This window comes from Acomys minous, assembly GCF_964271855.1.
Source record: "Acomys minous genome assembly, chromosome: 13".
NCBI classification, from domain to species: Eukaryota; Metazoa; Chordata; class Mammalia; order Rodentia; family Muridae; genus Acomys; species Acomys minous.
This window is the reverse complement of record NC_140495.1, coordinates 69353234-69376158: the sequence shown is the minus strand read 5'-3', so window position 1 is coordinate 69376158 and position 22925 is coordinate 69353234. Positions and strand designations below refer to the sequence as shown.

At 43.2% G+C, this 22925-nt stretch overlaps 2 protein-coding genes across 2 annotated transcripts in view; both read right to left on the bottom strand.

Annotated features, from left to right (window-relative positions):
• PAQR8 (progestin and adipoQ receptor family member 8) overlaps positions 1–22925 on the bottom strand; it is a 227069-nt gene that overhangs the window by 142065 nt on the left and 62079 nt on the right. The gene's annotated exons all lie outside the window — the stretch shown is intronic.
• The window catches only part of EFHC1 (EF-hand domain containing 1), a 38359-nt gene that overhangs the window by 9482 nt on the left and 5952 nt on the right, over positions 1–22925 (bottom strand). The window contains exons 3-9 of the mRNA XM_084753056.1: positions 19964–20251; positions 18814–18963; positions 16166–16358; positions 10215–10435; positions 7986–8126; positions 5817–6030; positions 5092–5263 (exon numbers count right to left, since the gene is read on the bottom strand). Of these exons, the coding sequence (XP_084609182.1) occupies positions 5092–5263; positions 5817–6030; positions 7986–8126; positions 10215–10435; positions 16166–16358; positions 18814–18963; positions 19964–20251 (1379 nt within the window). The remainder of the gene's footprint in view (positions 1–5091; positions 5264–5816; positions 6031–7985; positions 8127–10214; positions 10436–16165; positions 16359–18813; positions 18964–19963; positions 20252–22925) is intronic.

Genomic DNA, 22925 nt, shown 5'->3' with positions numbered 1-22925 from the left:
TTGTTTTTATTTCATCTTTCAAATCCTTTGTGTTTTCAGTAGCCACCAAAATCAGATGTATACACTGTTATAGATATACTGACATAGGATTCTCCCCGCAGAAGCCTGAGTCCTCCCTAGGGTACTTATAACAGTCCTTTTTTATCAAACCTCTCTCTCCTCTCTCCTCACTTTTTCCCCTTCTCCCCTCTCATCGCTCTCCCTCCCTCTCCACTTCTCCCTTCCTGTCCCTCCTCCTCCCTCTCTTTTCTTTCCCTTCCCTCTCTCCTCCTTCCCTTGCCTTCCTGCCTCCTCTCCTCTTTCTCTCCTCTTTCATCCATCCCTCTTTCTATCCGTCTTCCATGCCTTTGCTTAAATACGTACTGAAATTTCTCTTTTTATAAACAAATCTCAACTTGGCTTCAAACTGACTCGCCTAAATTTTCATCCCATCAGTGTGAGGCTCTGGCTGCCCCTGAGCAGAGGTCCCTGGGGAGAACTCCTTGGGCCCCCACATCAGACGTTTGAGCTACTGACCCAGTGACACAAAGAAACTTTTCCTCCACGTTTCACATTTCTGGAATTAAGATGCATTTGGTTGTATATACATATATATGAATAAAATAACACTGTATCTTAATTTGGTGTTTATTTTCTTTAGGCTCAACATATATCCTATATATTCAATAAAATAAAACACTTCACAAATTCCAGTCCCTACTATACCCCACACTAACACAATTAGAAGGGCTTGTCAGCCACATTTACCTGCCCACCTGTGCCTGTTCCCACAGGTTCTGACTTCCTGTCACCAAGATCAAAGTTTCAGAGAACAATTCCTGGACCCCTGGGAGCTCGTAAGACCCTTGTAAAGAAGGTTCTATATGGTGAAAAATAACAGTGCTGCTACGATTTATCTCTTCACTCCTCTTTTCTCACAAGCATACAAGTATTTTCCCAAATATTACACAATAAATGATGTTTTTCAGGCTAAACTTAAAAGCATTAAAAATTTAACAATTTCCTCTTAAGAGAGCCAGACATTAAAGATAGTCTCAAAAAAGTAAAATGTAATTCTTCCAAATATGTGCTTTTGTTTGAAAAACAGAAAACAGTTTTGGCAAAGACTTTTTTCTTACTGTGGCTCAGTTCACAGTGTGCTTGACTAACATGTGTGAGGCCCTGGATCCCAAGCACCATATAAAATCAGGTGGTAGAGGCAGGAGGATCATAATTCTAAGTCAGCCTCAGCTACATATGTATTTCAAGGCTAGCCAGGAATACACGCACATGCAACGCTGTCTCAAAAAACAAAGACAAAACACCAAGTTACCTTTGTTGGTATATTTTAAAAATAAATATTTTTATATTTTCAGTTATAATCTCTACTATGCTTTCTTGTTTGTGTGTTTGTTTTTCAAGACAGGGCTTCTCTGTGTAGCCATGGCTGTCCTGGAACTCTCTTTGTAGACCATGCTGGCCTCGAACTCACTGATCTCTGCCTGTCCTCTGCCTTTCTCTCTGCCTCCCAAGTGCTGGGATTAAAGCCATGCACCACCATACCAGGATCTAATATGTTTTGTTTAAAGAGGTTAAAAACTCTTTAGATCCTACTGTGGTTTGAATGTCCCTGTGACAACAGCCATTCTTGGTTGACAACTTGACAGCATCTGGAATTAACTAAAACCCAAGCATTTGAATACAACAGATTATTTACTTAAATCATTTGAAGTGGGAAGACCAGTTTTAATCTGGATTATTTTTGTATGTTTGTTTTGTTTTGTGTTTTTAGGTAGGGTTTCACTGTGTAGCTTTGGCTATCCTGGACTCACTCTGCAGACCAGGTTGGCCTCGAACTCATAGAGATCTACCTGACTCTGCCTTCCTGAGTGCTGGGATTATAGGTGTGTGCCACCTCCCAAAATTTTTGTTTGTTTTTGTAATTTTAAGAGAGGGTTTCTCTGTGTAGCCTCACGTGTCCTAAAACTCACTCTCTAGACCAGGCTGGCCTGAACTCAGAAATCTGCCTCTGTCTGCCTTCCAGTGCTGGGATTACAGGTGTGTGCTGCCACCACCTGGCAATTAATCTGGATCTTTTGAGACAGTATTTACTTTTAATCTGGGCCACACCTTCTGCTTACATCCTACATAAAGGACTTGGAAAAGGGAAGCTTGCCATCTTCGCCTGCCTGACTTCTCTCACTGGCAGCGCTATTGCTTCACTGGCATTACAGCCTAGTTCTTTGGGATCCTGGTGTACACTGAAGACAGGCCAAGACAGCTAGCCTCATGGACTGAACACTTACTGGATTCTTGAACCTTCTGTCGGTAGACAGCCACTGTTGGACTGTGTAAGCCATTCTAATAAATGTCCTCTCCCTCCCCACTCCTCTCTTCCCTCCCTCCCCTCCTCCTTCCTCCCTCCCTCCCTCCCTCCCTCCCTCCCTCCCTCCCTCCCTCCATCTGTTCCTTCCCCCTCTCCATTCTCTAAATTCTGTTCCTGTAGAGAACCCTGACAGTTCTCCACAGTTCCTGTAGAGTTGCCATTAGGCTCATGTATTTAATCACTTGGTCCCCAGATGGTGGCACTGCTTGGGGAGGTTGACGGTGTGTCTCCTGCTCTGGCCACCATGCCTGCAGACAGGGTAGTCCTTTAAAAGCATATGTCAAAACTGTGCTTTTCTTCTACTCAGAAAGTCCCAATGCATCTCTGCTTCATTCTGAGAAAAGCTAGTATCTTCCCAAATACCCAGTGGATCTTTTTTTTTTTTTACTTTTTAAAATTAATTTATTCAGATTATATCTCAATTGTTATCCCAGCCTTTGTATCCTCCCATTTCTCCCTCCTTCCCGGTTTTCCCCTATTCCCCTCCCTTATGTCTGTGACTGAGGGGACCTCCTCTCCCTCTATATGATCCTAGGGTATCATGTCTCTTCTTGCTAGCCTGTTATCCTTCCTCTGAGTGCCACCAGGCCTTCCCATCCAGGGGATGTGGTCAAATATGGGGCACCAGAGTACGTGTGAAAGTCAGTCCCCACTCTCCACTCAACTGTGGAGAATGTCCTGTCTATTGGCTAGAACTGGGTAGGGGTTTGAAGTTTACGGCACGTCTTGTCCTTGGCTGGTGCCATAGTTTGAGCAGGACCCCTGGGCCCAGATCTGCCCATCATAATGTTCTTCTTGTAGGTTTCTAGGACCCTCTGGATCCTTCTATTTCCCCATTGTCCCATACTTCTCTCACCTAGAGTCCCAATAGGATGTCCTCACATCTATCCCAACTTCCTGGTAAATGAAGACTTTCATGGGACCTGGCCCTTGGGCTAATGTCCAATTATAAGTGAGTATATACCATTTGACTCTGCTTCTGGGTTAACACACTTATTATGATCCTTTATAGTTTCATCTGTTTGTCCACAAACTTTGGGAATTCCTTGTTTTTAATAGCTGAGTAGTATTCCATAGTGTAAATGTACCACAGTTTCTTTATCCATTCTTCTACTGAGGGACACTTAGGCTGTTTCCATGTTCTGGCTATTATAAATAAGGCTGCTATGAACATGGTTGAGCATATGTCCCTGTTGTGTGCTAGAGCATCTTCTGGGTATATTCCAAGGAGTGGAATAGCTGGGTCTTGAGGAAGCCCTATTCCCAGTTTTCTGAGATAGCACCAGATAGATTTCCAAAGTGGTTGTAGAAGTTTGCATTCCCACCAGCAATGAAAGAGTGTTCCTCTCTTTTCACATCCTCACCAGCATGTGGTGTCTGCTTGAATTTTTTATTTTAGCCATTCTGATGGGTGTAAGATGGAATCTCAGAGTTGTTTTGATTTGCATTTCCCCGATGACTAAAGATGTTGAGCATTTCTTTAAGTGTTTTCCAGCCATTCGATATTCCTCTGTTGAGAATTCTGAGTCCCATATCTCAATTGGGTTATTGGGTTTGGTGGTGTTTAATTTCTTGAGTTCTTTATATATTTTGGATATTTAGACTTTTGTCAGATGTAGGGTTGGTGAAGATCTTTTCCCAGTCTGTAGGCTGCTGCTTTGTTACCCAGTGGATCTTATGCAATCTAGCTCCTTGTTAATTTTCTTTTTGTTTCTTTTTTTTTTTTTTACTTCTTAATTTTTTTAAATTTCAGCATTTACCCCTTCTGATCTCACTCACTCATCTCAGCCACTCTCATTGGTATGCATATCTCTTGCCAGTCACTGGAGCATGCTAGGCTGAGCATGCTCCCTGGCAGGCCTCGGTGCTCACCAGCCCCACAGCCTGAAAAGCTCCTCTACACGTCTACCCAGGGCTCTCCCTTCCCCCAAGGGTTTGCTCTGTGTTGCCCTCCAAGGTGCCTTCCCTTCTGCCAAGCAAGTGCAAACCACTGCCAACCTCCACGAACGCCTGCCACCTACATTTTCTTTATTTTTGGATGATATTTATCATTGATTGTTCTGTATGATAAATTTGTGCTACTCTCTAGCAAGTCTTGTTTAGGTCAGTGCAGAAAGACAGCAATCTTGGAAATATTTTGTTTACTGATAAGACCAGCAGCCTACTGATAACATCTAAAGCAGACTTGACAGGCTTTCTAAGATAGTAACTACGTGGAGACTAAACAAACAAAAAAAACCTTGCATGTCTGCCCAACAATTTCTACCTGGTAAAGGAAAATTGAACTCTAAATCATGATTATCTGCTCATTTATCTGGACAAGAATTAGTTTCAAGGGGGTTACAGAGATGGCTCAGTGGGTCAGAGTGTTTGCTGTGTGAACATGTGGGGCTGAGGAGCTCAGGTCCCAGAACCTACAGAAAAATGAAACAATGGGTGTGGCTGCAGATCAGCTCAGTGCTGTGGGAGCAGAGACCAGAGGATCACTGCATTGCTGGCCACCAGCATAGATCCAGATACACTGAGAGACTCCGCCTCGAAAAATAAGGCAGAGCGTGATAGAACAGGACACTTAACGTTCTCCTCTGGCCTCTGCACACGGGAGAACAAGCATGTGCACCTGTGTGCATACGTGCACATATACCATGTGCACATACAACACACGCAAAGAGGAATTGCTCTCTAAATATCTGGCCCATGCCACATCCTGACCCAGTCAGACATACTTTTCTGGTTCTGATTCTGGTTCTGGTTCTGGTCCTGGTGCAGGAGCATCCTGCTTTCGGATACGGTTCTGGATCGAGGCGAGGGCTTCTGGAGAATACTGGGACGCATGGCTCTCCATGTACTTTAAAACATACTCATCTGTATCGAGGATGACGAACCGATGGCCGAACACTGAGGAGAGAGCAGCACCGCACTTATTTCAGCTTTGTTTCTCTGATGCAATCAGCAGCATAGTAACGTTACAATAATGTTAACTTAGCAATAAATCCACAGGTGAGCAGTTGTGACCCAGACGAGTGAATGTGTTTTGTTTTGTTTGGCTTTGTTATACAAGGTCTCCCTACAGAGCCCTGGCTGTCCTGGAACTCACCATACAGACCAGGCTGGCCTTGAACTCCCCCTGTCTCTGTCTCCCAAGTTCTTGAATTAAAGGTGTGCACCACCACATGCAGCCAGACTGGTGAATTCTGAACAGCTGTGTACAGTGGTTTCCTTGGGTTAACATCTAATAAATGGAGCCAATGTAGTATCAACAAGTGCTGTCAGCTTGTAGTTTAATTGATAAGCAAGGAGATTTAAGAAGTGATAGCATGGATACAGTCATATTAGCATCATCTTAGAACACAGCCAAATACCTCTTCTAGGGCTTAGGAATGCCTTAAGTCACAGCTGTGATGAATCCGTTTCCTAAGCCGACAGGAAACTGAGCCATGTTTAGGCTTACCCTCAATCACCGCACCGATGTAGAAGTCACTTGGTGCGTAGTAGATGGGGCTGTCAACTGGAGAGAACGGTTTAACAACTTTAGTCCTGCCCAGGAATTTGCCTCCGAGGATACCAGAATTTCGAACAGGAGGCTCAAAGATACTGATCATATCGGTGGCAAGAAAATAAGAGAAGACAAATCGACGGTCTTTGTCTTCTGGGATAGGTGATTCCTAGAAAGACAAGGAAAGGAGAAGATCAAGGCTCATGAGCTTTATAGAAACCCTCAAATGAAACCAGGCGGGAGTCATATAACCATGCATGTGTTGAGACTGGGACAGCCAGTCTTCATCGAGGGAAGGCCTCGCCAGGGAGGCCATCTTAACTCTAGTTGCTTGCTTCCTGGTGGGAGTGTAGATCCAATGTCGGTAGATCTTCTGGTTTTGCAAAATAAAAAGAAAACCCGGGGCTTCTATTAAGAACCTCTGGCTTTCAAATGTTGACTTGAGAGTTCAAAGACAGGAAGTGCTTTGGCAATTCACAAAAGGGGTGACGGGGTACAGAAGAGAATCAGAAGGATGCAACACAGGAAGAAACCAGGCTGACACAGCCCCGGTCACATGGTGCCCCAGCAGTGGGAGAAGTCTCACTCAGAAGGTAAGCCAGGCAACCTGACAGGCCCACACGCCCACCTCACAAGGCTCAAATAAAGTACAGAGGAGTCCCCAGCTCAGAGGGAAGACGCTGGGCACAAATCCGAGTATCTTGTACTGAAACTTGACTGTGGTGGTGCACGCCTTCAATCCCAGCACTTGGGAGGCAGAGGCAGGTGGATCTCTGTGAGTTTGAGACCAAGCTGGTCTACAGAGCTAGTTCTAGGACAGCGAAGGCTACAAAAAGAAACTCTTGTTTCCAAAATCCAAAACCAAACCAAAAACAACAGGGAGAACAGGGAACAGGCACAAGTATGGGGCCCGAGTCAGCTTGCCACAGCGCTAAGGGGAGAGACAACTCCAATTAGCAGTTGTGGAGAGCTGGAAGGCTGGATGTTGGCAATCCAAAAAGCACAGGTGGGAAGAGTCTCAACTTAGGCAGAAAAACATACAGGGAAAACAGCTCCACCCTTGCAGTCTTCATCAACTAAGAAGTCTTTGCAGCCTTGAGCCTCAGAGCAGGGAATGGCTCAACATCTGGGGTCGCCTATCTGTCATGAGGTTCACTGCTGGACAGTCCAAGAACTCCGCTATTCCAGTACATCCAGAGCTTTGTCTCTCCCATTGGGTGATTGTATTTCCTTTCTGTTGCTGGGATGAAACACCATGAACAAGGCAACTTACGTGAGAGTTTGTTTTGGGCTCACAGTCCTATGGTGATGGAGCAGAGGCAGAGCGGGCAGCTGCTGAGGGATCTCACCTCTAATCACAGGCAGGAGGCAAGTTGCATTTGAACCCCAAAGCCCCCTCCCCACCCTGCTGTGACACACTTCCTTCAGCAAGACCATACCTCCTATGTTTCCTCCAATGGTGCTGGCAACTAGGGACCAAGTGTTCGTGACTTACTGGGTACATCCCATTCAAACCACCATAGCGATCAATACTTAGGAGTCTGGGAAGTATGGGGCAGGACTTCAGCCAGTGCAGGGTTCTGTAGGCACTGAACTCACTCACAGCTCCAATATTAGCTACCCTCTAGCCATTTTTGTTTCCTTCTCCCTCATACACAGAAAATATCTAAAACTGTCAAAAGGCAGTGTCTATTAATCTAGTATAATTCAACCTTTTATACTTAATATAAAATATATCCATGTAGATATCACAGCAAGTGCTAAAATCGGTAAGATATAGTTTCTACTGATCAGGAAATATACTCTGAAAATGTCTGTCAATACACAAAGGACTCGACTATATTACAGAAATTTGCAGTTGCTTAACAGAGACAAAATGGAGGCATAGGAGGGAGATATTGTGGATCTTGAAATGGCTTAAGGGGAGTCAGGAATTGAGCTTAGGTCTTGGTTTACAAGCACTACACTTTGTGCTACCTAACCTTTCCGAAGGCTGACTACCAGATACAGCATTTGCTGCAGAGAACACGTGACTCTGACACTGTCACTCTATAGACAAAATGGGCCGTTGTCCGATGTATTGAGACAGAAGATAAACATCCAAGTGTATAACATTTGCCTCACCAGTGCAGCCAGGTAGCGGAGCACCTTGTTGTCATTCATCAGCATTTTAATGATGTCTTTTCTGGGAGCTCTGGGAATGAGAGCAAAACAATTCTGAGCAGAGTCTTCAATCAGCCCATAGCCATTATACGGAGGCAACTCCTAGAGAGGGACAAGAAGAAAGAAGTAGGGCTATTGGTGTTAATGTTACACTAAAGGTCACCGTCTTCTTAAAGGTCAGCTCAGGAGCACTCAAATGCAACTTCTGGGGATTGCAAGTTCATGGCCAACCCAAAATCACAAGACATATGAAAGAACTAGGAAATTGGCACATTTAAAGGGAAAAAATAAACGGATGTTATCCCCGAAAAAGATCTAAGGGATGTGTACTTGACAATGGCTTTAAAAACTGTCTTAAAAGTTCCAAGAGGGAGGCTGGAGAGATGGCTTAGTGGTTAAGAGCACTGTCTGCTCTTCCAGAGGTCCTGAGCTCAATTCCCAGCAACCACATGGTAGCTTACAACCATCTATAATGTGATCTGATGCCCTCTTCTGGCCTCCAGGGGTACAAGCAGGCAGAGCAATGTATACGTAATAAATAAATAAATAAATAAATAAATAAATAAATAAATAAACAAAAAACAAAAAAAGTTCCAAGAGGGCCTGCCCACAGGGGATTTAGTGAGGGAAAGCACTTGGCACACAAGCCTTAAAACCTGAATTTGAACCTTGAAAAATCCACAGTGGAAGGAAAGAACCAACTCCCAAAATTCTCCCCTGATCACACACATGCCATGGCACGTACTGAAAATATAAGAAGAAATAAAGCGCCCCGACCGGGAATTCTGTACAACGCAAAGCTGTCCTTCAGAAATGAGGGACAAAGTAAGCTATTTCTAAATGAACAAAAGCTGGGGAAGTTAGTTACTCCTGCACCTGACTGGCAATTAGTGTGCCAGGGAGTCCTTCCAAGTCAGGCAAAGGGACAGGCCATTAGACCACATTTTAAGGGGTCCTTAATGCTCAACACACAGAGGTTACCTGAGAGACATATACAAACTAATCTACAAATAAGTGTTTTTACAATGTTGTGTTGTAATGCTATAATGCCTCTTCTATGCAGTCTGAGAGAGCTAGAGATCTAGCTAGGCAGGAGAAGACCTGTCTGCCATGTGCAACGTCCCAGGTTTGATGGCCAGCATTAAAAACAAGACAAAACAGAAGAAAACCTTCATGATATGGAAAACTAATTAACTTAGAATAAGTGGGGAAACCATTTGGCTTTAGAAAATACACTTTGATTTAGTACCATTGAACTAGGTACTTTAAAGTAAAGATAATACGCTGTACGGATTTGAACATAATATAAAACGGGAAAAACTGGGTGGTGGTGATGCACACCTTGCATCCCAGCGCTCAGGAGGCTGAGGTAGGTGGAGACCTATGAGGTCGAGGCCAGCCTTATCTACAGAGTGACCAGGACAGACACAGCTACACAGAGAAACCCTGCTTCAAAAGAAAATCTTGGAAAAAATTTTAAATCATTTTTAAAAACTAATCCAAGCTCTGCTCTAAAAATAAAAACTAGAGCCGCCGAAGAACTATCGGAAGGCAGTTCTCCAGCCATACCCCCGCTTCCTACCTTTCCATTCCCACAAAGAGAAACAGTGCCATCCCAACCCCTGCTCCCTAGCTGTTCTAAGCAGAGGCTGGGTACAAAACTGTAGATACCTATTCGCTTAAAAATATGCCATGGACATTTTCCACATTATTATGCATACACTTACTTTATATTTTACAGGCCTTACAATTTTCTACTAGTATGGATAGATGTATTTTGTCAACCTCATTCTTCATCCTGCATAAAACATGTGCTCCTTTATAGTCCTCAGGGCATATTTGTAGACCAAAGATAAACAATATTTTAAAGAATTAAAATAACAAACAGCACTTCAGATAGGTTATTCTAACTGGCTTTCCTATCAAGAGTATATGAAAATTGCATTTTTTTTGTGTGAGACAAATTAGGTCTTAAAATCTTTAAAATTGAGCGGATTATAAAACCTCGTTATTGTCGCTCTAGTTTCTTTGGTCCTCGCTAGGCTGTGGGCATTTTCCTATGCTGATGGGCTCTTTGTATTCTCTTCTTTTGTGAGCCTCTATCATATGGAAGTGGTTTCTTTTTATTGAGTTCTTCCCTTCAGCTTCTACATCTTTTTCTTACCACATTCAAGACTTCTGTTCCTTTACCTGTTTCACAGGAGGAGGCTCCTTCTTGCTCACGTCGATGCGTGGTAAGTCGGGCATCCCGAACTTGTCCTTGTAGAACTGCCGGGTGAATGGGTCACAGTCGTAAATGAAGAAGGTCCTCCCAAGGATTGTGACTTGCTTACCCACAATGAAGTCCTTGGCAGTGTACCATTCTAACACCTCTTGGTCAGAGATTTCCAGCACACACTGTGGGAAGTTCTCTAATAGGAGATGGGGTTAGAAGGGCAAAGGGATAAACATAAGAAGAAAGCTTGACTCGAGAGAGAGCTGCGTATTCTTGAGGGCTGGCTCTAGTTAAGGGGTGAGTTCCCATTGATATGTCACAAGGCTGTATATTTCAATCCTTGACAGAATACACAAATAATATGCCAGATTTTTAAAAATAAAGTCTCTCTTCTACACCCAGCTAGCCCGATCACCACAAACCTCCAAGACTGACAAAACTGATACTTAGTCATACAAAGCACATTAGGAAGTTGGTTTGGAAAGGGATCTAAGTCATTTGGTTCCAACTCACCAACCAATATTCCACCCACCCACAATTATTAGGGACTACCTGTACACAAAGGGCACTGCTAGCCACTGAGGTTACACAACTAGTTGTGCAAAAACAACTTCTATCTCTGTGTAGAAAAATATCCTGTTTTCTGAGATAGACAGTAAATAATAACATAGCTAATGGGTCACCCGCCCCCACCGCCACCAGTCACCACTGCTATGAGAAGAATTATAATTTAGTCGGACACATGAGACAGGATCACAGACAATTAATGAGATAATTACAATCATCCACTCACGTAGGAATCACCCTCAAATACTAAATGAATCTTGAATTTTGGGAATAAGCCCAGTTTTGTCAGTGTTTTATGTGAACTAAGGGTTATCTTATTTCAGATGGATTTAAAGCAGCGTGGCCTCTAGGGACATCACAAAAGCCATTCGACTCTAGTGGGGTACCACATGACATCACTGTAACCACAGAGCTGAAACACGTGGAACCAGAAGCAGGCCAGGGCTCTCCTGACTGGAGGTTACTCAGATGGGAAATCAGGGGAAAAGACAGAATTTCCAAGTTCTGATAAGTAAATGCTCACTTAGCAGCCCTTTCAGTTTTCCAGCAGATCCACCAAAAGCATAAAAACTGTACACAGCAGGCAGGTGTGACAGCACACACCTTTAATCTCAGCACTCTTGAGGCAGAGGCAGGTGGATCTCTGTAAATATGAGGCCAGCCTGGTCTACAAAGTCAGTTCAGGACAGCCAAGCCTACACAGAGAAACCCTGTCTCAACACGCCCCCCAAACTGTACATATTAGCGGGGAACCATGTGATGTTTTGATACATGTATATATCGTGTAGTGATTAAATCAGGTTAAAAACATGTTGATGTTTTATTTCTCTATGGTAAATATATTCTAAATCTCTTGGCTTTCATTTTTTATTTTGTTTTGTCTTGTCCTGTTTGAGACAGAGTCTTATTATGTAACACAAGCTTTCTTGTATTGGTAGCCTCAGCTTCCTGTGGGTTTGCACAGGCATGGCCTGGTGTGGCTGTCCTAGCAGCAATATACAGTGTGTACCTGTGATCCTCAGCCATATTTTGGTGTGTGGTAGTACTAGCCAATTTCTTCCCATCTCTCCTCTCCGTCTCTCTGTTCGTGTGTGTGTGTGTGTGTGTGTGTGTGTGTGTGTGTGTGTGTGTTATGTAGGTGTAAATATTTGCATGCATGCTTGTAGGTGCACATTCATGTGTGTGTGCACTACCTATGTGCGAGGGTAGGAAAGAGTCAACATCAGGTGTCTTTCTTGACTGCTCTCGTCTCCTCTGTTTGAGAATGGTCTCTCACTGAACCTGGAGATCACTAACCAGGCTGCCCAGCCCTGAGGATACAGATGGAATAAGCTGTTGCTTCCACCAGAGTTTTGTGTGGTGCTAGGGATCCCAAAGTGGATTCTAATGCTTACATAACAGACACACTACAGACTGAGCCATCTCACTGGGCGGTGGTGGTGCACTCCTTTAACCCCAGCACTCAGGAGGCAGAGGCAGGAAGGATCTCTGTGAGTTCGAGGCCAGCCTGGTCAACAATGCTAGTCTAAGACAGCCGGGATTACACAGAGGGACCCTGTCTCAGGGATGGGGGGAGCAGACTGAGCCATCTCCCTAGCATAATTACCATTTGATGCCCAATTTCTATGAGATCATTGTTCTTGTTAGTTTCTTTTTGTTTTAAGGCACGGTCTCACTACGAAGCCCAGGCTGTCTTTGAATTAGTGACTATCCTGCCTCAGCCTCCCAAGTACTGTAAATTGCAGGTGTGTGCCACTGAGCCCCAAGCAAGAGCAACCTCATACTCTATGCACAAGTGAGATCATGTGGCACTTATCTTTCTGTGCTTGGTTTACGTCACTCAACGAAATGACCTCCAGCTTTCTATCCGTGTTGGAACATACGGCATGTTTCATTCTTTGTAAGGATGACCAGTATCTCATTGTGCATGTACCACATTTTCCTTTGTCCAAGCCATAGGTGATGAACCCTTAGATTGTTTCTATTTCTTAGACACTATGAATTGTATTGCATTAAACATACATGTACGGATACTTTCTTATACATACCAATTTCACTTTCTCTGAGTGCATGCACATGCATGCACGTACACACACACACACACACACACACACACACACACACACACACACACGATTCATGGATGTTCCAGCTTTAATCTTTTGGAGGAATCTCCATCCTATTTTACATAATGGTTGTATTATTTTCATTCCCACCAGGACCTAGTAAATGGAATTACTGATGGCTGTGAGTTGCTATTATGGGGTGCTGGGAATTGAATCCGCGTCCTCTGAAAGAGTAACTGGTTCTCTTAACTGCTGAACCATCTCTCCAGCCCTCAACAAAAGCACTCTTATTGGAGTGAGGTAATATCTTATTATAGTTTTGAGCTCAAATTTCCTGAGGATTACTAATTTTGAACACTCATTTATCTAACTATTGGCCAAGTGTCTTTTTAAAAATGCATTTATTTATTTATTTATTGGGGGAGGACATGTCATAGCAAATGTATAGAGGTCAAAAAATAACTTGTAGGAGTCAGTACACTACTTCTACCATGTGTGTCTCAGGGAAGAGATTCAACTTGACAGGCTTGGTGGCGAGCACCTTTACCTGCAGAGCTATCTTGCTGGTCCTGTACACCCCTTTAGACGACTCTTCATCCAGGACTATTTTCTATGCATAACTGGATCATTCACTGTTTGCCTTTCTGTTTGTTTGGTTGGTTTGTTTTTTGTTTTGTTTTGTTTTGTTTTTGCTATTGAACATTTACCCTTTTTTTCTGTGGGTATTTTAAATAATAGCCCCATGCAGAAATCTAGTTTGCAATTTTCCCCCATTCTATATATTCCCTCTTCACACTTTGTTTGTTTCCTTCATGGAACAGAAGCTTTTCAACTTCATAAATCCCGTTTGTACAATTTTGTTTTTGTTTCCTGCTTTGGGGATCTTTTTTTTTTTTTTTTAATCCTGCTCTGTATGGTTTCTTATGTTATTTTTCATTGTTTGTTTTATATCTTGAATTTATTATCACTGATTTCTTTTGAGTTAATTTTTGTAACTGGCAAAAGTGAGTAGCCATGCCTTACAGAAAAAAATGTAGCTTTTGCTCACTCAGGTTTTTATATATGATCTATATTGCATTGAAGCAAATCCTTCCTAAATATAAGTTTATTTCATGATTTTTTTTTAAAGGAAAAGATGTTGACTGTTACACAATGCATTTTCTGCAACTCCTGAGAAGCTCATGTGATTTTTTAATGAAGGGCATTTTACTACTAATTCAGTTTTGGTGCTTATCATCGGTCTGCTCACTTTTAAATATTTTTTTCTTACGCCGATTCCATCTTGAAAAAGTTGTACTGTATAGAAGTCCACCCATCTCTTCTAGAGTATCCAATTTTTGGCACATAATGATCTGTAATGAACTTCAAAATTATTTATTTTATTCCTGATTATGTGCATATGTGTGTCCATGGAGACCAGAGGTTAGGTCCTTGACCTGGAGATACAGGCAGTTGTGAGTCCCCCTACATAGGTGCTGAGAACTTAACTTGGGTCTCCTGCAAGAGCAGTGTGCACTCTCAAGCACTGAGTCAGCTCTCCGGCCCTGTAGTGAGCTCTTACACTGCTGTGGTGTCTATGGTGATATCTCACTTCTCATCCATGATTCGGAGCCTACTCTCTCTTTTCCTAGTCCAGCTATAAGACCGCCAATTTTGTTTGTCTTTTTGGAGAACAAACTATTTTAATGATCCTTTGTAGATTTGTTTCTTTTTCTTTTTTTATCTATTTTGTTTATATTCTCTCTCTCTCTCTCTCTCTCTCTCTCTCTCTCTCTCTCTCTCTCTCTCCTAATTTAAGGATTAGTTTGTTCCTTGTTTTCTAGTTCTCTGGTATGCACAATTGCTTATTTGAGATCAACATGAACCCGAGAGTATGCAAAATGGTTCACTGTCTCCCCAAGTCTCTACGTTAGGGTAAATATAGGTCTAGACACTTCAGTCACAGGCCCCAGTCTGGGACTAAACTCCAAGTTATCTCTCTGTGTCTGGACAACAGAGAAACCAGCTTTAGACTCCTATACCACTAATATATAGCTTTTTTTAAAAAATGATTTATTTGTTTGTTATGTATACAGTGCTCTATCTGATGATGTACACCTGCAGGCCAGAAGAGAGCATCAGATCACATTCTAGATGGTTGTGAGCCATCATGGGGTTGCTGGGAAATGAGCTCAGGACCTCTGGAAGAGCAGACAGTGCTCTTAACCTCTGAGCCATCTCTCCAGCCCCATATATAGCTTTTTAAATTAATGTTGATGATGGATACTAAGACTGGATTTTACTTTGTGCAAATGTAGTTACCATATCTCATTTTACTCTCTACTTTTACACAGCCTAATGATGCTTCTATAATACCTAACCATTTGCTTTTTCGTGTAAATCTTGTTTATTGCTTCTAATTATGGTATAGAAACCAAACTATAAGGTGATACCCACTTTTAAGCCCCAGCACTGGCAAGGCAGTGCTGCTCTACACAGTAAACCAAGGCTATATAGTGAGATTCTGTCTCAAAACAAACAAGTAGTCGATCTAAGAATCAAAGGTTAAAAAGCATACAATGAAATAATTTAAGATTAGTGCTTGCGGGGCATTGGTGACACTCATCTTTAATATCTGTGCTTGAGAAGCAGAGGCAGGGGGATCTCCAAGTTCAAGGCTAGGCCAGCCTGGCCTACTGAGTGCGTTCCAGGACAGCCAGAGCCACAAAGAGAAAACCTGTCTCAAAATACAAAAACAAATAAGAAAAAAAAAAGAATATTGTTCCATGGCCCTTAAGTATAGGCCTGCAATCCCAGCTACTTGAGAGACAAAGGCAGGAGTGAAAAATTAAGCAAGGGCTGTGCTGTGGAGGGAGGTGAAGGGCAGCTTGGGAAATTCAGTGATGCCCTGTCTCAAAATAAAAAGTAGAAAGATGGCTGGGAGATCGCTGGGTGGCAACATGCTTTTTTGGCATGCACAAGAAAGACCCTGAGTTTAGTCCCCAGTACCACCGAGGCAAACAAAGGAACCCAACACTACATGGGTTCATATCAGAAGTCATGCTCTATCGGTCTTTAAATGAATCTCCTGTTGTGTTTTTGTTTTGTGTAACAAGTCATTCCTACTAGGGTATCTAGGAGGCATGTCTAGACTAAAATGCAAATTTTAGAGGAAGGCTGTGGGGGAAACCATTGAACCCAAGAAAGCACCGACAGAGCTAAGCACGGAAGAATAGCCACACTGACCACTAACTCCCTCGAACCACCCCCCAAAACCTCCCCAAGTAACGGAGGATACATTTAATCAAACCTACTTGCATTCTCCACCAAAACTTTGGGCATGCGCTGGCGGTTCATGAGGAGGGGGAACGGATCTCTCCCGTTGTTCCGCTCGTGAACTTCCCGAATCTCCACCGTGTCGTCCATGAGGTAGTAGTGAATGATGTAGTGACGGCATTCCCCAAACAAGCTGTCCGTGTCGTCCCAGATGGCGTAGAACCGAAGGACCTTTCAGGAGTCCAAAGTGATAAGTTAAGCTTTGTGCTGGAGAGATGGCTCAGTGGTTAAGGGCACTGTCTGCTCTTCCAGAGATCCTGAGTTCAATTCCCACCAACCACATGGGGGCTCACAAACATCTGTAATGACGCCCTCTTCTGGCCTGCAGGTGTACATGCAGGCAGAGCGCTGTATACATAATGATATTTTTAAAATAATTTAAAAAAAAAAGATTTGAAAAGCAGCTTTTGCTCCATTGCCTTGAGATGTGTCTACCACACAATAATGAAAAGTAGCTGAAACACTTTCAAATAGGAAATTAGAACATCAAGGATGTGCAAATATCCAAAAATCATGTACTACATATTAACAGCTGGAAAGAAGAACACAGGGCTTCCAAGTCTATGCCACAACAGAAGAGCCTTCTGAGGCCCCAAACATTACTCTGGGAAAGAGATGCTGAATAAAAAGAATAGTTGCCTACAAAGGGAAATTGGTGCAAAGTAACACAGATGCGTGGTGAAGTGTGCGCACAGAACTGGTGTGGGAAAGAGTTCTCATAATCTATTTGTTGGCACCGTCAAAATGCATCTACTCGTAATAGGGTGACAGAATCTTCTAACTTAAAGTAATGAGAGAAGTGCAGGGGTGGTGGTACATGCCTGTAATATGAGTACATGGAACGCAGAGGCAGGGAAAACAGGAGTTCAAATCCAGCCTGGAAGGCACGGAAAACCTGAACCAGCCTGGGCTATTTAGTGAGACCTTGTCTTAAAAAAAAAAAAAAAGTATAATGTGGTGTGTATCTTTAATGCAATAATTCTGGAAGCACAATTTCTGTGAATTTTAAGCCTTGCCCCGCCCCGCCTTCAATATAGAGCTCTGAGAGAGCCAGAACTACTACACACTGAGGCTCTTTCTCAATAAAGCCAACAAACCAAACAACAACAACAACAAAACCACAATGCTAAATCCATGCTAACTCTGGGTAGAACTTTCTCAACTTAAAAAAAAAAAAAAGCTAAGCTTTTAGGAAATTAAGACAAATTTCAAAGTAATTGCTGTTGTTAATTCTCTTTCCCTTTGTGCATGAAAGAAGAGTCAGCGGCTCGCAGCGGGTAGGGCTGGACGGCCAGGCCAGAGTCAGAAAATGCCCCGAACTTTCTGTGTTAAACATTAATGCAGTGTTCAACAGAGATGACTTCAGGTGGGCTCCTGGGAAATCAATGACTATAACTATTTTAATTAACTACTTAATTTTATTGTAATAACTATGTAGCACTGGAATAAATGTGTCACAGCTTTACACTTTCCCCTAAATTCACCTAAGCCTGCTTAGAGGCTTCTGTGAGATTTACTCATCTGGGGTCAGTGTGGTGGCTGGCTTTTATGGCAACTTGACACAAGCTAGAGTCATCAGAGAGGAGAGAGCCTCAGTGGAGAAAATGCCTCTGTAAAATTAGGCTGTAGGCCAGCCTGCTAGGTTTTTCTTTTTCTTTTCTTTTCTTTCTTTCTTTCTTTCTTTCTTTTTTTAAGATTATTTTGTATACAGTGCTCTACCTGCATGTACACCTGAAGGCCAGAAGAGGGCACTAGATCATGTTATAGATGGTTGTCAGCCACCATGTGGTTGCTGGGAATTGAACTCAGGACCTCTAGAAGAGCAGTCAGTGCTCTTAACCTCTGAGCCGTATTCCTTAGTGAACGATTGGGGAGGGCCTGGATTCTATAAGAAAGGAAGCTGAACAAGCAGGGAAGACAACGCATTAAGCAGGAAGACAATGCATTAAGCAGCCCCCTCCCAGGCCTCCGCATCAGCTCCTGCCTCCAGGTTCCTGCCCTGTTTAGTTCCTGTCCTGACTTCCTCCAGTGATGAACTGTGATGTGGAAGCAGAAGCAAAGGAAACCCCTTCCTCTTCAAGCTGCTTTAGGTCATGGTGTTTCATCACGGCCATAGCAACCCTAACTAAGATAGAGGAAAACAAATGGCGAATTTGAAATGGAAAGAGAGGGGTAGATGTACGCGGCTCAGGAAATGCTTTCCCGTGTGAACACATGGGGCAATTCACAAGACAATGCTGCAGCCTCGTGTATATCTCTAATAATAAAGCTGAGGGCCTGCTGGATGGCCCATTAGGTAAAGAAATGCGCTGCCAAGCTTGATAGCCTGAGTTCAATCCCCAGGACCCACAGGACAGAACGAGGGAAGCATTGTCCAGACGTTGTCCTCTGACCTTCTCCAGTAGGCAGTGGTGTGCACAACATACACTGACACATACAAAAAATAATAAAATCTAATAAATTTAATATATTAAAAAACAGAAATCTAGGTGCTGGCATCCTTTTAGCCCTACACAGAGCCACTATGTACCAATGGTTAAATTATATGCAGGATATCAAAACAGCTTTCCAACAAAAACACATCCACATTCAAACGGGAGTAAACCTACTCAGTTAGGTCGCTTACTTGTTTGTCAAAGGTGAGAAATTGCTTCAGTTGGTCAAAGTCTGACGGCGTGATGTATTTACGAACAGGTTCTTTCCGGAGTTCAGTATAAGGATCGAGAGCCATCTTCTCTGGAGGATTTAATTCAATTCCTTGACTTTCCAAAAATTCCTAAAATTTCAAAATGAATGTCAATGCCTTTCTGAAGGGTTCTAAAGTCATAAATAATAGTCTGAAAATAAGTGTGATGGTGCTAATGATTTGCTGACAGATTAGACATGTCTTAGAGATATTATCTCCAATGATGCAGCTCAACAGTGCAGATAAAAGCTGACAACTGGTAACTGCCTGAGGTATTTAGCTATATATATATATATCACATATAGATGTTAACATATATGCATATATAGCATGTACATATTTACACATAAATAGGTATATTAAGCTAGTGGGAAAGTATCATGGTAAGATAACTGAATATCTTAAATATGAACCTATATCAATCAAGGAACAAAATTCTGGCTTTTGGAGGGTGGGTGCAGGTTCTGAGACAGGGTTTCTTTGTGTAACAGAGCTCTGGCTGTCCTGGACTCACTTTGTAAATGAGGCTGGCCTCAAACTCACAGAGATTCACCTGCCTCTGCCTCCTGAGTCCTGGGATTAAAGGCATGCACAACCACTGCGCAGCATCTGGCATTGTTTTTAGACAAGCATCTAATGTAACAAGCATGGTTTCACAAACTGTATGTTTCATTCTTGCTATGGAGGCAAGTGCATCAAGGCCAAGTTAATATAGATAATGTTTTCAAACTTTCTAAGTCAGTTAAAGTAAGTATATAATTACAAGAAGAAGAAGGAAAAGGGAGGAGGAGGAGGGTGAGGAGGAGGAGAAGAAAGAAGAAGAAGAAGAAGAAGAAGAAGAGGAGGAGGAGGAGGAGGAGGAGGAAGAGGAGGAAGAAGAAGAAGAAGAACAACAACAACAACAACAACTTGGCATTGGTCTCCTGTTTGTACTGAAGAAAGGCACACATGTACACACTCACACAAAACTAACCTGCTTAGTAAGTAACACACACACAGTCACCAGGCTCCTTCCTCACCCACAATCAATGACGTGATGATAATGAATCCCACTGGTGTGGAGTCCTAGCCCATGAAGAACAAAATGTACCTGTGTAAAACGGTCACAGTCAACAATGTGGAAAGTTTTGCCATAGATTGTGATGTTGATTCCCCGATTGAGGTCTTTCCAATGGTAATGGTCACCCACATCATTCTTGGCTAGCCGCTGGCGTTTGATTAGCTTGCCCTGTGGGATCCCAGAGTTCTCCACAACGGGCTCAATGACAGACATGCTGTCATCCTCCAGATAGTAGTAAATGTTCACTTGGCGGATTCTATAATGTTCCTCTGTTGATAAAGGGACATCTTCTTGGAAGTAGGCGCTAAATCTCAGCACCTGTAACACACAAGAGAAAGTTCTTCATTGTCTTCAGAGAAACACCAGGTACTGTCCTTCAGAAGGGAAGCATGCAGGGAGAGGCGAAGGCCCTCACTGTGTTCAGAAGCATGTGCATTCTACACAGGCCAAAGCTGAGTCTTCTGAGGAGGAGTCACTCAACGTGAAGTTGGACGGCTTACTGAGTTCCCATCCAAAAATAGCAAACTGTATTATAAAAGCATATACTGACGTGCTGTGGGATTACTTTCCATTTCTGGCACTTCATCTTGTTTAGTACTTCTGTTCAGAGAGACAGAGCATCTGAAGTACGTTCTAGGTAGGCAAAAGAATGTATCCAGACCTCTACTTAAGGGGAGAATGGAGGAAAATTAAGATCCTTAAATCAAGACACACACAGGTGTCTTGCTTGATTGCTGAGAACATAAAAGCACTGATTTTAAAGTAGAAAGCCAAAGAAAAACTATGAAGGTAAAGGAAGGAAGTCCTAAAGATTCCAAAGAGAAGGATGAAAGAGAAGCATTCAGTCAGATATTTAGGGGAAAATAAAGGTGGAAAAGGGCAATCTTACACTAATATTTTAGACCAAATGCAAAGAATTCAAACTGAGAACACCACTGCAGTAACTCACACAAAAGAGGGTGTGTTTATGAATATACAAAATATTTGTATATGAATGTACAAAACCCTAACGCCAGAATTCACCAGCTAGTCCAACACCACTACTTTTACAAAGGAAAAGACTTAGAATCCAGACTGGTACTGAGGCCACATATGAGCCAGAAGTGGGATGGAAGCTCTACTGGGCTCTTGCTCTCTTCACACGCATCATCACTGCTTAGATGACCTGGGGGGGGGGGGGTGCGACAGTGAGTCAGAAGAGGGGCCTGATTGGAAAAAGCGGCCAAAGACTAATCAATACTTCAATACCGAGAAGCGTCAACTTTGAGGTAGGAGAAAGTTTTAGATTAAGCTGAGAGGAAAAAGGAGGGATTCTAGACAGTGGTGACAAAAGGCAGAGGTAGGAGACGTGGGTGCGATAAGCACAGAATGGAGGCTAAGGAAGTACCGGGCCCTTCCGAGGAACAGGTCTGCAATAGTGAGTGACCACGATGGAACAGCAGAAGCAGCCAGACCGGATTGCCGATGAGGTGTGTGAGGGTGGAAGGGAATGGAAGCCAGGTGGTGTACTGAGGACAATACAGTGTGGGGTGTAGTGCTGGCCTGCGAGACACAGAAACGTGGCTTTAAAAGAAGATGGCTGTAACGATGAGCGCGGTGGGTGAAATCTGAACTCATTAGCTCACATGATAGTACAAGCTGATGCTGTAGGGAGTAATTCAAGACACTGGACTGGATTAGGGGAAGGAAGCTGGTACTAAAGAATAGACAAGGGTGACTCTGGCATTCTGACCCATGAGACAGAAAAACTAGTGTTCCTATCAAATTAACAAGAATGGATGAGATGGCATGGCGGCAGAGCACATCAGGAGGAGTGAAGTGTGGATAGGTAAAATTAGCAGTTCCATTTTTGACATGCTTCGTTTGAGCTGCGCATTAGGGAGGTAGCAACATAGGCAATGGCACACACACATTTGTTTAGGGGATACCTTCATATCATAAGGAAACAAGGCCCCTTATCAAAGGAGTGAGCTCAGAGATAAGGACCATGACTAAAACTGGGGTCACGGCCATGTTCCTCTGATATTTGTAAGGCACATAGGAGGCCTTGGGTGAAATAGTGGTCTTAACTACCAGACAAAGTGCTACACGCCCATAGTCCCAGCACCCAGAGGCAGAGGCAGCAATGGTTCAACGCTAGCCTGGGCTTCGTAGTGAAATCCTATAATAAAAGCATAACTCTATTATGTAAAGTGCTGATTTGCTTGACAGTTGATGTCCATGCCTGGGACATATGGAGGTAAGATGTCACAGTCCCTGGAACTGGAGTTTACAGGCAGTTTGGTTTTGAGCCACCACAAGGGTGTTAGGTTGAATCTGCATCCTCTGGAACAGTAGCCAGTGCTCCTAACCACTGAACTCTCCAGCCCTCTGACTGCTAATCTTCAAAGTCATTTTCCCCTACTCTTATTAAGACTAGAGTTCTAAGACTCCAGAGGAAGGCACTGGGGACAGCGTTAAGACAAAATGCTCTTAACAAAAAGTGTTGGGCAGGACCCCTGGACCTAGATCTGCCCATCATAATGTTCTTCTTGTAGGCTTCTAGGACCCTCTAGATCCTTCTGTTTCCCAATTCTCCCATGCTTCTCTCACCTAGAGTCCCAATAGGATGTCCTCCCCTCTGTCCCACTTTCCTGGTAAGTGAAAACTTTCATGGGACATGCCCCTTGGGCTAGTGTCCAAATATAAGGACAATACATGCAGTAAACTTCGAGCCTCTACCCAGATCTAGCCGATGGACAGGACATTCTCCACAGTTGAGTGGAGAGTGGGGTGTGAGTTTCACACAGATTCTGGTACCCCATATTTCATCACATCCCCTGGATGGGGAGGCCTGGTGGCACTCAGAGGAAGGATAGCAGGCTACCAAGAAGAGACTTGATACCCTATGAGCATATACAGGGGGAGGAGGTTGCCCTCAGTCACAGTCATAGGGGCGGAGAGTAAGGGGAAAATGGGAGGGAGGGAGGAATGGGAGGATACAAGGGATGGG